The following is a 16,737-nucleotide window of genomic DNA, read 5'->3' on the forward strand; positions in this document are numbered from 1 at the left end:
TGTTTGTACTAGTTTTATGAATATTATTTGATGCGCTTTATTCAATTTAAAGGTATTGAAAGGCTATGTTTTTGGGGGAAAAAATCTCCTTTAAGGTTCAAGCTCAACAAAGGCTGTTGATGGTTAATAGAGGTTTAATAGGCACTTAATTTAAAAGCAAAGCCACTCTGATTATGTATAAAGTGATTTGAAATCAGATGTTGCTATTTATTCAAATATTGTAGTAATATATTTGAGATGGGAAATTACTAGAGGTGATCATTTTACTATGGAGTAATGGTGCTTTAAAAAGCTAAACGGGTTTAACTAACAACATAAATGATTGTGATTCACATGGCAGTGATTTCACCAATCAGCAGTCTGACTGCACTCACCATCCGCTGCTCACTGGTGCTGATTCTGGTACAATGATGGCAAAATGGCAACTGGCTGTCAGACAGCCTGCTAGCATAAATTACATTTAGGCTCATGAAATGAATGTGCTATATGTGTTATGTTTAATTCTGCTTAATTTACTCAAGGTTTAAAGTTTGACTCTAACCAAAATTAATGGGAATCTTTCTTATAATTACAGGAGCTTTTATTTTGTACATTGTGATATTAAGGCCTGTTGCTTTTTGATCATTTGTGCTCATTATAATTTTTTCCCTCTTAATGGAATCAAGAATCGGGAATCATCCAAAAATGAAAATTTACTCACCCTCAGATCATCCAAGATGTAGATGAGTTTGTTTTTTCATTGAAGATTTTTGGAGAAGTTTAGCATAACATCACTTGCTCACCAATGGATCCTCTGCAGTGGATGGGTGCCGTCAGAATGAGACTCCAAACAGCTGATAAAAACATCACAATTAATGTCTTGTGAAGTGAAAAGCTGCATGCTTGTAACAAACAAATCCATCAAGACATTTTTAACTTAAAACCTTCACTTCTGGCCAAAATACTAATTCATAATCCATAATGACACTTTCTCCTGTGAAAGAGTCCATCCTCTTTTGCTGTCTCACGTAAAAACATTTGTTTAAAAAATGTTTTTGCCAGTTTTCTGTTGTAAACGGTGTTTGATCTGTGCAGATTTCTTTCCTGATTCAGATGAGACTTTTTTTTTTTAAGTTAAAAAATCTCTGGATTTGTTTCTTACAAACATGCAGCTTTTTGTTTGCCAAGACATTAATTAATGGACTGGAGTTGTGTGGATTATTGTGATGCTTTTATCAGCTCTTTGGACTCTCATTCTGACGGCACCCATCCACTGTAAAGGATCCACTGGTGAGCAAGTGATGTAATGCTATATTTCTCCAAATCTGTTCTGATAAAGAAACAAACTCATCTACATCTCAGATGGCCTGAGGATGAGTGCATTTTTGGCAAACTATTCCTTTTACAGGCACAGTGCACAGTTCTAATCTTCTGCCTCATTTGCAGTCTAGATTTTTCAATACTAATGTTATATCTTAATATCCTGACAACAGCAATTCAGTATCCTGTGAAATAAAATATCAGACTTACAATCTTAAGAAGAAAACTTGTACTTTACATTAATAAACTGAAAACAATTAAGAAAATAATTAATTTCGCCCATTCTAGATTGCAACATTCAGAAGAATGATGGAAGAGTGAGATGTTAGATTTATATGAATCTAACAAATTGCATACTGATAGAGTGAATAATCAGATCTGTAGCAGCAAAAGTTCTTGTAAAGTGATTGAAAGCAGTTTGAGCATGTTAATTTATATCCGTTTATGGATATATCATTCAAACCCTCAGTCCATTGACAATGTCATTTTTTTTATTGTTGCAAGTACAATGTCACACCACAGAAATGTAACATGTTCAGTACAACATAGTGCCTCATACAAACCACTGTGCTCTGTATATATCCATTTTCTTTGCATTATTTATAAGGTTGTGATTTCGCTCTGAAGCATCAAGTGGATTATTTGTTTTAATCTTTGGAAAAGGCTCTCAAAACTGTTTCCCTCAGAAAAAGAAGGAAAACCAAAATGACACGCTGATCTCACGAGTGCGTGTGTTGTAATTACCCATCAGTGTTGCTAATTCTCATGTTTCATTGTGACAAACTCAAAAGAAACCAATTGCGAACGTGTCTAGCACATTAACATCTCACCGAGTCATGTAGAATTGTTAATTAGTCGCGAGAACTAGTGTTCATTTGTTGTGCGTGTCAGTACTATGCCATTTCTACCATAGACATCTAACATGTCTAATGTTATAATCTGATAACCACCTTTTTCAGTCAGTCCATGCATGGTTTGTGTATTGAATATGTTTTTAAAGAGTTGTTACAAAGGATCTGATATTCGTTTGGAGTTGCGCCGTTTCTTTCGAAAATATTTGAACCCTGGTGTTTGTCTTGCACTTTAATTTTCTTAACGGAAAGCACACAGGGGGAGAAAAAGATGAAATGCAGCACCTTGTATGTTATTTGTTTTTGTACTTATGAGGTCTTCTTTTTGAAAAGTTTAGCTTTTTTGTATTTCATGTGTTTTTTCATGTTAAAACTGTTCAATTGGACATCTTCCATATATATATATATATATATATATAAAAAGAAATGATCTCTGACTGTGAGCACATTTTCATAAATCAGCACTAATAAACAATATGTATGATGTGTTTATTTATATCAAGTATCATGTTTAAATGATACACAAGTGGATTTAAATGTGTGAAAGGAACTTAAATTGTCTGGTTATCTCGAAGGATACAGATTTGAGTTCAGGTTTACTGAGTTGACCACGTAATAGTCTGCTTTGTTTTCTGCTTGATCACAGAAAATGTTTTAAACTAAAGATATATTAAATTATATATTTGACATAATTATTACTTTTTAAAAAATATATATATAATATAAAAACAATACACCCTGTTCAAAAGGTTTGGGCTGTTAATGTTTTTAAAATGTTAATCCCTTTATCCTTGTCACAAAAAATACTGTAAAGATTGTGATAGTGAAATATTACAATTTAAAATATTTGTTTTCTATTTCATAAAATGTCATTTATTCCAAAGCAAAACTTAACATCAACAATAAAAATAAATCAAACAAACATACTTACTTCCTAATAAACAAACCTTTCTTTTTTCAATCAAAAAAAAAACAACAATAATAATTATTGACCATTTTTTGCAGGATTCTTTGATGAATAGAAAATTAAAAAAGTGTTTATTTAAAATAGAAATCTTTGTAACAAATGCCTTTACTATCACTTTTCATCAGTTTAATGTATCCTTTCTTAATTAGAAGTAATTCTGTTTTCTAAAAAAGTCACCCCAAACTTTTGCATGCTTATGAATATTCCTTGTCTGATTAAAATCAGAGACTTTAATGCATTGGGCATTTTTCCCCCATTTAAATCTGGAAAAATTATTTTTAAAGTTAAATTATGACATAAAAAAAGACACTTTAGTTTCTTTATATATTATAAAGTGACACTTTAATTCTCTGAATCCAAATGTACATAAATTTGTGACATTGATCACGTGTCTCTTTGTACATCAAGCACTAAACGAAAATGATTTTGATGACTCTGATGTTTCTTTGTGTAATACCAATATTCCAGACGTTTCATAAATCAATGGTCACACATTTCCTGTTAACAGAGGTGGCTTTTATTAGCTCAGCTTACAGAATCCAGGGAGCTCCACGGAGCCCTGTGTACTTAGTGTACTGTACATCACTTTGGATGAAAAGCTGATGACAAGTAACTATGTACAGATCAACTTGAGACAGTAGCATTTCAGTGTAATGTTAAATTCTTATTACAATACCTGATTATTTACCATTACAGTCTTCAATCTTTAATGGCATAGTTAGGAGCTCCACCATAGCACTCAAAGAAATGCTCATTAGTGCTTAAAAACAATTGCTACCTTTATTTGGTCCAGTAGACGACGATGAGCAACAGTTCCAACCATGAGGATAAAGGAAAGGTGAAAACGAGGGGTCAACTGTACTGTAAAGGCAGGCTTGGCATTGGGACGACAGGTCCGCTAAGAGTGAAGTCCCATGTTTCAGTAGTGGTACAGAAGAAACTGTTAACTGAAGCCGAACTGGCTTTGAGAGGTGAGTGGACTCTGACCTAGAGAATACAGCAATCCGAGTCGTCCTTCTTTTCCCGGCGCCTCTGTCCTCCGTGCTGACTTCTCATCTGCAGGGATATTAAGAAAGAGTTTATTTTCAGTAAGTCTTCTTTCTGAATTTTGTCACTACACTACTGCAGAAACCTTTAACTGAGTGGGGAAAAATTTACAGCTGCTTTAGGCTTTTTAAAGAAAACTTTCTCATGTATCTCTTGGAACCCGTGGAAGCTTTTTTGGGGAGCGATTTGGACTTTTTTTTTTATATCAGAAAATCATGAGTTCACAATCTCACAATATAGACTTTTTTCAGAATTCTGAATTTACGTTTTACAATTTTGACTTTTTCTTAAAAAAAAAATCTTGCAGTTTTGAATATTTTTTCTGAATTCTTACATCCAGCAATTCAGTTTTTATGTTTTGTTTCTGCTACGGGATTAAATTAAAAAGGGTAATTGTGACTTTTTTTTTTATTTGTTTTTATTCTTTTCTTCTCAATTTCTTTTCTTAGAATTGTGAGGACAAAAGACAAAATTCTGTTCTTCAATAAAATAAAAAGTCGTAATTATTATTATTATTTTTAATCCCATGGCAGAAACAAGCTTCCCCTACCACATCATCACAGACACAGTGCATAGAAAATTTTTGAAAATATCAAAGAATCATACAGATTTGTAACAACATGAGGGTGAGTAAATGATGGTAAACTACTTTTTTTTAACTACCTTTTTTTTCAGCAAGAATGCATTAAAATGATCAAAAGCAACAGTAAAGGCAATGTTACAAAAAAAAAAAATTATATATATAATCTATTTTCTATTTTTCTATTAATCTGGAAATAAATATTAAGCAGCACTCTTTTCAACACTGATAATGAGACATGCTTCTCGAGGACTAAATCAGCATATTAGAATGATTTTGCTTCTGAATCCACCAAAGGAATAAATCTATAAAATGTTCTATAATAAATCTATAAAAGAAATCTATAATATAATAAATCTATAATATAATATCTATAATAAATCTATAAAAGAAATAAAAATAAACTGTTCAAATAGGACACATTTCTGTTAAACTATAATAATATTGCACAATATTACACAATATTTACTATTTTTCTGTTAATCATAATAGACCAAAAGAAAAAGCACTGAACAGGAAAGTCCTTTGAAACAAGTAAAACAAATATGTGTAAATTATTCATGAATCTACTCTTTTGTAAATCGCTGCACTGTGTTGAATACAACTATTCAGCAGTTTATAAATGATTTACTCAGGCATTCATTCTGCTAGGGTTTCATGAATAAAGCCAATTTAATCTCAAAGAATGCTTCCCTGAAGTTTCGTGCACAAGTGTTTTCCTCCTGAAGGAAAGACAGGAAGTACCTGTCCGGCTGACGGCTGGTGCTGGTGCGGTTGTGTTTGTGGCTGCTGGTACTCCTCCTGCTGCAGCTGTCTGGCCAGCTCAAGATCACTCAAGGGTCCAGGAGCTTCACCCTGCTGCTGCTGCAGGGACATCGCCACCAGATAGTCCTGGATAACACATCCAAACATTCACTGAATCCATAAATTAAACCAATGTTGGTATACATTTCAAGATGAAACAGCTTTCTCAAAGCATTTAACTAAACATAAAATTACATAGAGTATTTCTGAGTGAAACTGCATAATCATGGGGTAAGAATGTAGATATGTTTTGTATTGGGATTTGATTGGATCATGAAGAGGTGGAACGTGTTAGATAAGCTGTGATATTATTGGTTACTCTTACACCTATATGACACCTAAAGAACAGGCATATTCTCAATCACCTGGTCGATCTGCATTTGCTGCTGTTGTTGTGGGGAGGGCTGGCTGGCTGCTGAGGGTTTCTGGGAAGGGTGACACAATCTGAAGTCCGAGTCACAGAAATTCCCATCCCCCTCCACATTATGGAGACTCTCCCACACCACGCTCTCCTCCTGCAGGAAGCCCTGATCTGTGACCAGCAGGTAAAGGTGACCCTGCAAATCCACACATTGAACATACTGATCACTGGTCAGCAGATATGATGTTGCTGACCAAATAACAGTGACAAAGCCATTTGAACAAAAAAATCATCACAAAAAGATATAAAAATGCTCTATATATAATTGACACACACCGACTGAACTAACTATTGCAGTCCAAAATCAAAAAAATTGAAAAGGAATTTTTTACACCCAGCCCCTCCTCCTCAGAGACCTACATTCCGGCCCTGAACGCATATTTTCAAAGAAAAAACAAAAAAGGCGTTTCTGCCTGTAGTATCTTGCCTTAAATTTCAACTTTATTATAGGTTTATAATAGCAAAATCTCTGCATTAAAGTGCATCTATCTGCTCGAAATGTGAGCAAAGTGCATTTACTCAAACTGAACGTTTAACTTGGGCTCAAAAAACGTAAGCAAATAAAGACTTCTGTGCTATTTTTACTATAAAAATCTGCTCCACTTTTTTTGGTGGTGGGTTTTAAGCGGCTTGACGTCGCTGGGGTTGTTATAATCAGCTTAGCTGCTATGGAGAGTGTTGGTGTGGGAAGGTTGCTAAACACCTTGTGCTTTATCATAGTGCTGAAGTGGTTGTTCCTGAAAAATACAGACAGTTCGCCCTCCTTGGCTGTCGTGTTGAGCTCACACAGGCCGTGATATGACAGCTGGGTTGCTGTGGACTCCAAAAATTGCTCTGCTATCAAACCTGTCAACAAACAGACATTAATACAATGCTGAGGAGTCTACACACCTGTGATATACAATAACTGAGACATTCGTGTTTGTAAGAAATAACATTAACTGTACCTTCACTGACTTGACTGGTATCTGTGGAGTGCTTGAACTCTATGATCTTCTCCACCAGTTGGTTGTAGCTGAGTTTGCCCACTGCAGACACCACCTCAGGACTCTGAAGAGGAATGGAGCGCTTGTATTGTTACACACAATTCACACGTTATATCATTTTTCTGCTGACGTACCTGTGGGTCGACAAGCCAGCCGTGGTAGAGCGGAATGTCAAGCAGATCAAAGACGATGCACTCAGGAGTGTACTCAAAATCCGACACACCTGTAAAACGCACATTAACGTCGAGGCCTGTGGACAACTTTGGCAGCACAGCCATCGCGTCACTCATGTTCTGTGAAGGGAATGAGAAATACAATTAAAAACAAAATCTTCTGAGAGAAATATATACACAAATACATACAGGCTATGTTATTGGCCTCACTATCTGATATATTGAGATATCTGGGTCAAGTGGAAAACAGTATGAGTAATATTTACCACAAAACATGCTGACTGCTCTTAGCTAACCTATTAAGTTAAAATCACAAAATTGCATTAAAAAATTAATTAAGTTCAAAGTTTAGGGTCAGCATCCTTCAGAAATTATTCTAATTGCTAATTTGGGTGCTCAAGAAACATTTCTTATTATTGTTAATGTTAAAAATTTTTTATTTGAAATATAATTTTTTTTGTAGCAATATGCCTTTACTGTCACTTTGAAGACACTTATTATATAAAAAAAATTATAATAATTGATTATTTTTGTTTGCACTTCTCAAAACAAGCCAATAGCAGACTGTATAAATAATAAATAACAATCTGAAATATTCTAAAATAAATCATGCATACATTTTTATTTATTATTTATTATTTTCGTTTACATTAAAAAAAATATGAATTGAAAAAATATTAAACTAAATATGAGAACATTAAGCTTGAATTATACTATCGAATCCATTTAATTTTCAGTCGTGAGCAAAAAGGAACAGCAAGGGCACATGAACAAAAGGAGGCTTTCATTTGTGCATCTATAATCACAAACACACGTTGTAATTGTTGGAATTGTTAATGAAGGGATCACAAGCCTTCATTCACAGACTGAAGACTCATTCACAATATCTGATTGTTTATGTCTTTTGGTTCTGAGGTTTTTAGCGCCTGTCAGCTGCTTAACATGTTAATTATATTCACTAGACATGTGCAGAGCTGAGCCTGTTACAATGGTTCTCCCATACTATGATTTACCTGCTGGAAATTGAGCTCCATGCCTTCTGCTTTCTCCCGCGGTTTGATGGAGAGCACACATTCACCTAGAACGTGAGAAAAGGTTGGCTTAAGCCTTTCAAAACCACTTCAGCTTCTCTGTCAAAGGTTGTGTGATTTGAGAAGTGTCACCTTTTCATGTCAACACATATTTTGTATTGTTTATGAAACGCACTTCTTGTTTATTCCTCATCACTCAGATCAACATAACATGTTTTTATCTTTCTATCTATAACCTAATAAGAGGGTGATATACAGGGCTCCAAAACATACTTGGACACTTAAGCCACACTTAAATATCATTGCATAGAGAAATGTAAGTAAGCAAATATAAATACTAAGATAGTGACACCAGTTGGTTAATAGGAAATTTTAAAAACTGGATAAGAAAAGTTCAAAGATTTTTTGTATGTGACCTCAATGTGCAAACGTTTCCAAATACATTTTAGGGACACTGTAAAAGCAAACCTACACCCATAACCGATCAAGAGTAGTAGTTAAAGGAATAGTTCACCCAAATTTAAACATTTGCTGAAAATTTACTCAGACCATTCAAGATATAGTTGAGTTTGTTTCTTCATCAGATGTAGAGAAATTTAGCATTACATAACTTGCTCACCAATGGATCCTCTGCAGTGAATGGGTGCCGTCAGAATGAGAGTCCCAAACACTGATAAAAACGTCACAATAATCCACACAACTCCAGTGAAGCAAAAAGCTGCATGTTTGTAATAAACAAATCCATCATGGGTTATGAACAGGGATGTAACGATCCACTCAACTCACGATTCGATTCACGATTTTGATTTCGCGATTCAATTTTGGATTTCACGATTTTATTTTTTAAACAAATGGTTCGAGATTTAAGATAAATTATAAATGTAAATGTGTCCTTTTTGGAGGTACAAAATTACTGTTTTTAAAATTGGACAAAAATGCTGCAACATTTCTTGTGGAAAATTTAAATATAACCTCTAATAATATTCTAATATAGCACTTGCATATTATTGCTCTTTTGTTGTTTTTTTTGTCCCTCATTTGTAAGTTTCGCTTTGGATAAAAGCGTCTGCTAAATGCGACAAAATTTAAATAACAATGTAAATGTACATAACAAAACTAAATGGACATTTTAAAACAAGCCCCAAATCAAATAAATAACACAAATAAAATAAATCTCTTCATATAAACAAAATAAGGCTTTGTCTGTGCTTTTTCCATTTAAAATTAGAGGCAACCGCTGCATTTTAATCATGATCCAAACAAAGATGCTGCATACATGCAACATGAGCAGTTTTTAATTTAAAGTAGATTGTATAATTTCGAAATTTTTTGCAAAAACAGAATGGTTTGACTTCAGTTTTGTGAAACTATACATAAATATCTGCGTGAAACAGCGGACGAGCTGAATGAGATGCAGATTCACTCTCTGCCAGAAGGTGGCGCTTAAAGCGTTTCTTTGGTTTCTACTTTAAACAAAACAGCGCTGCACTTTTTTTTTGCACTTATGAACTTTAATATGCATTATACAGAGGCAAGATGAAAAGAAAAAATACCATATAAACTCTTCTAAAGACAGTAAGTTCCCCTCAGACATGCATTCATATGAACTCCTACCCCTACATGAATGAATACTATGGATTACAGATTTGTATTTTTGGCCAGAAGCAACGGTTTAAAGTTAAATCACTTTAATGATGATTTATTTCTTACAAATGCAGAGTTTTTTCCGATTACTTGTGGATTATTGTGATGTTTAAATCAGCTGTTTGGACTCATTCTATTAAAAAAAAAAAAAAACTTGTGGGGTTATGTTTAAATCAGCTGTTTTGGACTCATTCTGACTGGCACCCATTCACTGCAGAGGATCTACTGGTGGCTACTGGTGAGCAAGTGATGTAATACTAAACTTCTATAACAAATGTTTTAGATGGCTAAAGGGTGTGTTACATTTTTTTTTTTTGATCAAGCAAAATGTTCATTTTTTTTTTTTTTTTTTTGGGTGGGTAACTATTAATAAATAAAAATCTGGACTAGTAAGGATTCAAACCCCTCCAGGGGGTCAGAAAGTATTACCATTGTGTCCCTTGAGTGAGGCACTTAACCTCTAAAAAGCGTCTTCTAAATGACTACTTACACAAAGAGCAGAGACTTAATGGTATATTCCGTGATGGGGGTGCCATTAATGGTACTGAAACACAAATGTTTTTCACACAGTAAACCACACCCCCGTCCTTCTCAAGTCACATCAGCCATCTGTTTCCAACCATAAAGTTTACTGTGGTGCACCACTAGAGATCCTTAACGTATTACAGTCCATTACAATGTATGTAACCTTTAATGTAATTTGATTTGTGAAACAGACACTGCATGTCCAGTGCTCTAAAACATCCTACCAAGGTGAGCCATCAGCTCTTCAGTGGTGACCACTTCCATCTGAGCCGGCAGCTTCACCTGAAGAATACACACAGAGTTCATATAGTTCAGATTTTACATACATATAATGATCTAAAGTACATGAACATGAAATTCACAAACAAATACTTCTGCTTTTAGTCACGGCACACCCTCATCTACATCTTTTCTTCTATTTCACAACACTTTTTTTCTTGAATGTGTTATCAGTATTTCACTGTAACCAGAAACAGTGTTTATACAGTAACACACAGGAACAGATAAGGAGAGTCATAAGACTAACACTAGGTCAGTGAAAAGTCAGAAAGTTTTTTTTCTGGTATCATTGATTACAATGCATTTTATATATTTATTTATATACACTACTGTTCAAAAGTTCTGGGTCGGTAAGATGTTTTTAAAGAAGCCTTATGCTCACTAAAGCTGTATTTTGTTTAATGAAAATACATCAAAACAATAATATTGTAGAAATATTATTTCAGTTTAAAATAACTTCCTTTAATATAAACTTTCATATTTTAATATATTTTAAAATGGGATTTATTCTGTGACGTTAAAGCTGAATTTTCAGCATCATTTCTCCAGTCTTCAGTGTCACATGATCTTCAGAAATTATTCTAATATGCTGATTTGCTGCTTAAAAAAAACATTCCTCAGTATTATCCGTGTTGAAAACACGATGTGATATGTTTTTGGCATTCTTTCATGAATAGAAAGTTCAAAAGAATAACATTTATTTGAAATGGAAATTAACAAATATTTTTACTGTCACTTTTGATTAATTTAATGTGTGGCACTGGCAAAAATCATGTCAGATGATTGCAAAATTCAAAGTAACTTTCACATCAGTAAAACAAACACAGTATAAGTGATGCTTGCATTATCAAACACCACACATGATGTATTTGTACTCAACAGCTCGACTATGACGAGCAGGTAATGCTACTATATGGCTTACCTTCCACCGCAAACAACAGGATGTTCATGATGGGCGATCAGGGGGCAGGGTTCCGTTCTCGCTCTGAGTGATAATGGGCCGTCTTCTTCCCTTTCCAGGTAATCCACTTGACAAAATAATATGCCGGCATGCTAGGCTGTGATGCCCTCGCAGCCCCCGCACAGGCCCCTCCCCTCCCCTGAGAGGGGAACTTGGTTGCCATCCTGAGCAGATTTGGACTAAATCAAAGGTGTCCATCAGGAGGAATCCCATTAGTCCTCCTCGGAGAACTCCAGGCTGGCCATGGAGAAAGTGGGTGTCACCTCTGATTGGCTGGGTGTGTAGGATTTACTATTGAGGATCCTCAGATTCATCGGTTTTGTCTTGGCTTTTACCGATGAATAACAGACTGAGCTGCATTATTCATAGCATCACTCCAAGAGACGTGTGTGGTTTGTAGGAGGCTCTTTGCATGTTGTGAGATCATCTTTCATATACAGGGGAGAAATGCTCCCAGAGGATTGCTCAGTATTGTCTGTCACCGTCTTTTTTTTGGCTGATTTCCTTGTCGTGTGGTGGTCTAGCAGCATCAAAGTCCTCCTCATTTTTTGTTGTTTTTCAACTGCTGTCCCTTGGAAAGGGCCTATAATCTCACCATAACAACGGTGTCTGGGACAAGAATCTGCCATGACCTGACAAGTGAGATGTGTGCTTATAATTAACAAAGCCAATTAAAAGTTTCGGGCTGAAAGCAAATATGACTTTTAGAAAATCTTCAATTGCTGATAAAAAAATAAATAAATAAAAGAAAATCAAGTCAGGCGTCAGTTTGCTTTTTTTCCGAAAAAAATTGTATTTTTGGCTTACTTCATATTACTGGGTTTTAGTTTTCTAGCCTTTTAAAAGCAATCTCTTGCACCGAAATCCAGATTAAATTAAAAACTTAGTACTTTCTTGCTTTCATGCCACACGCACCACTCGTATGCGAAGGAATAAACTGTTAAAGTGGCAGTTATTCGGCACACCTCTGCCTAGTCATGTTGTTTCTGAGTTGCCTAATTCTGGGAACAGCTGAGTCACAGGGAGGCTTTCTGTGGACACACACAAAACACGTCCGCATTTACAAACTCTACATGTACAGAATGCATTTCTAGACATTAAAATATGAGCCTTAGAGTTACAATAGTTTGTTTGACAAAACTATTCCATGCATAATATTTACATAGCCTATACTTAAAGACCCTCAGGGTTAGTTTTCACCTGATCACTGAAGGGTGACACTCTGGAGGTTAAGAAAGTTTTCTGATCTCATATTGTGAATTTCACAAACTCTGAAACAAACAGAAGAACCAATTTAGACAAGATTCACTTGGTAAAAAGCGCAAATGAGCAATTAAGTCAACTAATATAATTAACATTGCAGATGAGTTTGTTAATAAATTAGCTGTCAACACAAGGATTGTGTCCTTTTAGAACCATAAAGTTATTTTATTTGCCAGTTTATTTGTTTTCCAAAAGACGACTTCTCTTCTACTCAGACACAGTATGTGAGTTCGTAAACATACTGTAGTGTGGATTTTACAATCTTGATTAAGAGTAACGTACAGAGCTCCGTTCACCCTGCATTAATAGGCGCAGAAACTACCATAACGACATTTCTGCAAGTCTTAAACAACGTCCCAAAAAACTAAACTGAAAAACACAACACTTCAGCGGAGAGTTACTGGCTGAAATCTTCATGTTTGCTGTCTCTCCGTGCCTGCGGATTAAAGACGCACCGTCACTCTCTTTCTCGTAAGCTTGGTTTTGACTTTCTGCAGCTTCCGGTGCCTGTGTTTGTAAACAGTCACGCTCACGTCTGAAGCTAATATGAACCTTGATTATTATTATTATTATTATTATGTATTTTCTCCTATTTAGCACATTGTTTTGTTTTGTTTCTATGTTAGTGTTTTGTTAATTCATACTGGCAAAAATTGACTGCTTGTAAAAGGTTTATTGATAGTTTTAAGACGGATGGGATAACGAATCAGATTATCCGGTAATCTAGTTGCATCTCGTGGTTTGAGGATTGAAGTGCACAGGCGAGCATGCACAGAAGATGGCAACTCTAGAATATACTTAGAATAGAATCGAATAGAAAAATAATAACTTCTTTCATCAGTTAGTCAACCTAATTTTTAACCAATACGACTTTCTGTCTATAGTAGAATACAAAAGGAAAATTCTAGCAGCAAGAGTGACAGCTTTATTTACATTCACTGTATAGGGCAAATGATGCAATGAAGCAGGAATGGTGACTAGGGTTTTCATTCCCGTAACATTCTGCCCAAAACATGTGCCTTGGTGTGTGCCACAAATATAAATGACATATTTATCTTTCTTTCTTTCTTATAAACTCATCATTAAATACACTTTATTATTAAACCCTTTCAATTTCACAGCAAACAGTATATAACCCTGGTTTAATTGTTTTCTTTTATTTTATTTATTTAAAATGTTTTATATCATTTCACCTGAACTCCTTGGCAGCAAGCACAATGTTGGGGACAAACATGCCACAATTTAGGGAAAGGTTTAACCGTACCCTCTGTGAACACAGGATTGACGTAAGTTTTCTATAACTGGGAATGAAGCTAAAATCTAGTCAGAGGTTAACTCGGACGTGAACCGCTTCAGGACGCCTCAGTGGGCGCGCAGGGGGAACTGAACGAATTCAGTTCAAAAGTGAATTCACGAACCACTTCACTGTTAAGCCAAACGGTTTGATCAAGCCTTTGAAACGAATTGACTCAAAAGAATGAATCATTCGCGAAAAGAGCAATCGCCATTTGCCGCAGAGAAAAGTAGACGGCGACGTTTAGTAATAAACTGAATCATTTATAACTTATACAGGTCCTTCTCAAAAAAATATAGACTATTGGTGCAAAAGTTCATCATTTGCCATAATGGAAATGATAAAATTAAAACTTCTCATATAATTTTAGCTTCATGCCACACCACCTGAAATATTTCAGGTCTTTATATTTCTTGTGTACAACTAACTGATGATTTTGGCATACAGCTCATGAAAACCCAATTTCCTATCTCAAAAAATTAGCATATTTCATCCGACCAACAAAAGAAAAGGTGTTTTTAATACAAAAAAAGGTCAACCTTCAAAATAATTATGTTCAGTTATGCACTCAATAACTTGGTCGGGAATCCTTTTGCAGAAATATGACTGCGCTTCAGTGCGGCGTGGCATGGAGGCAATCAGCCTGTGGCACTGCTCAGGTCGTTATGGAGGCCCGGATGCTTCGATAGGCGGCCTTAAGCTCATCCAGAGTGTTTGGGTCTTGCCGTCTCTCAACTTTCCTCTTCACGCAATATCCCACAGAACATCTTATGGGTTCAGGTCAGGTCGGAGAGTTGGCAGGCCAATTGAGCACAGTAAAATACCATGGTCAGTAAACCATTTTACCAGTGGTTTTGGCACTTTGAGCAGTTGGCCAGGTCGTGCTGAAAAAACGAAATCTTGCATCTCCATAAAGCTTTTCAGCAGATTTGAAGCATGAGTGGTCCAAAATCTCCTGATAGGCTAGCTGCATTGACCCTGCCCTTGATAAAACACAGTGGACCAACACCAGCAGCTGACAAACTGGTACCCCCAGACCCTCACTGACTGTGGGTACTTGACACTGGACTTCAGGCATTTTGGCATTTCCTTTACTCCCCAGTCTTCCTCCAGACTCTGGCCCTTGATTTCCGAATGACATGCAAATTCTCTTCATCCGAAAAAAGTACTTTGGACCACTGAGCAACAGTCCAGTGCTGCTTCTCTGTTAGCCCAGGTCAGCGCCTTCTGCCGCTTGTTTCTGGTTCCAAAAGCACACACCTGTTCACGTTGGCTCTGGATGTTTCTACTCCAGACTCAGTCCACTGCTTCCTGCAGGTCCCCAAGGTCTGGAAATCGGTCCTTCTCCACAATCTTCCTCAGGGTCGGTCACCTCTTCTCATTCGTGCAGCGTTTTTTGCCACCACTTTTTCCTTCCCACAGACTTCCCCACTGAGGTGCCTGATACAGCACTCTGGGAACAGCCTGTTCGTTCAGAAATTTCGTTCATGTTCTGTGTCGTCCTCTTGCTTGAGGGTGTCAGTGATGGCCTGCTGGACACAGTTAACGCAGTCTTACCCATGATTGCGGTTTTTGAGTAATGAACCATGCTGGGGGGAGTTTTAAAAGCCTCAGGAATCTTTTGCAGGTGGTTAGAGTTAATTAGTTGATTCAGATGATTAGGTTACATAGCTCGTTTAGAGAACCTTTTTCATGATATGCAAATTTTTTGAGATAGGAATTTTGGGTTTTCATGAGCTGTATGCCAAAATCATCAGTATTAAAACAATAAAGACCTGAATATTTCAGTTGGTGTGCATGAATCGAAAATATATGAAAGTTTAATTTTTATCATTTCCATTCAGGGAAAATGAATGAACTTTTTCACAATATGCTCAGATTGTTTGAGAAGGAAGCATGTATTTGCATTAAGATAAATTAACGAGAGGAGCGTCGCCCAAAGTAAGGCGACAACGTAAAGGTACCGATTTCCCCCCAAAATTTACTCAGGTAAAAGTAAAATAAGGTAATACCCCATTCTTGAGAAATGATACTCCACTAAAGTATTAGTTAACCAAAACAATGTACAAAAGTATACTGTAACGACAAGGACAATGTCACTCGTTACTACCCACCTCTGAATATAGTGTAAATCATTTACTTTCGTCTCTGTTCTGAAATGAGTTCTGAAGTGTGTTTTCTTGTTTCATGCAAGTCAGTCATTTAATGCTATACCAATTTGATTAAGATTATTATCAAATTAGGCCTCTAATACAGTATTGGATATTGTTATATTCTCACAACCGGGAGGATAATGAATAGCAATGTGTTTTCTTTTCGCACACTACTTAAAAGCTTCTTATATTCCTGTAAATTTCTAAACGTGATTTAATATTAGATCCACTGAAACATTCACAGTCCTGGGCATTCTGGTATTCATCTAAAAATTCACACACTAAAGCCGAGCATTTTATTCCACTGAAATTATCAATTACATTTCGATGTTTGCGTGCAGGACATTCAGTCAGTGGAAATTAGGGTTCAATCGATCCTGCTGTGACGCTGAACTCAGCCAATCAATCAAACAACACACACACACACACACACACACCACAAACACACACCCCACCCAC

The 16,737-nt window shown here is 35.9% G+C and overlaps 1 protein-coding gene across 1 annotated transcript; it reads right to left on the reverse strand.

The window, feature by feature from the left end:
• Positions 1–3,611: 3,611 nt before the first annotated feature.
• LOC109052796 (ubiquitin carboxyl-terminal hydrolase MINDY-1) lies at positions 3,612–11,624 on the reverse strand. The gene is made up of 9 exons (XM_042755799.1): positions 11,530–11,624; positions 10,553–10,610; positions 8,142–8,206; positions 7,090–7,248; positions 6,917–7,019; positions 6,673–6,815; positions 5,914–6,105; positions 5,489–5,635; positions 3,612–4,173 (listed from the first exon to the last, which is right to left on the reverse strand). The coding sequence occupies exons 2-9, from the start codon at positions 10,590–10,592 to the stop codon at positions 4,105–4,107; spliced, it is 918 nt and encodes a 305-aa protein (XP_042611733.1). The 5' UTR covers positions 10,593–10,610; positions 11,530–11,624; the 3' UTR covers positions 3,612–4,104.
• Positions 11,625–16,737: the final 5,113 nt, after the last annotated feature.

This window comes from Cyprinus carpio, unplaced genomic scaffold (genome assembly GCF_018340385.1).
Source record: "Cyprinus carpio isolate SPL01 unplaced genomic scaffold, ASM1834038v1 S000006749, whole genome shotgun sequence".
Classification (NCBI taxonomy): Eukaryota; Metazoa; Chordata; class Actinopteri; order Cypriniformes; family Cyprinidae; genus Cyprinus; species Cyprinus carpio.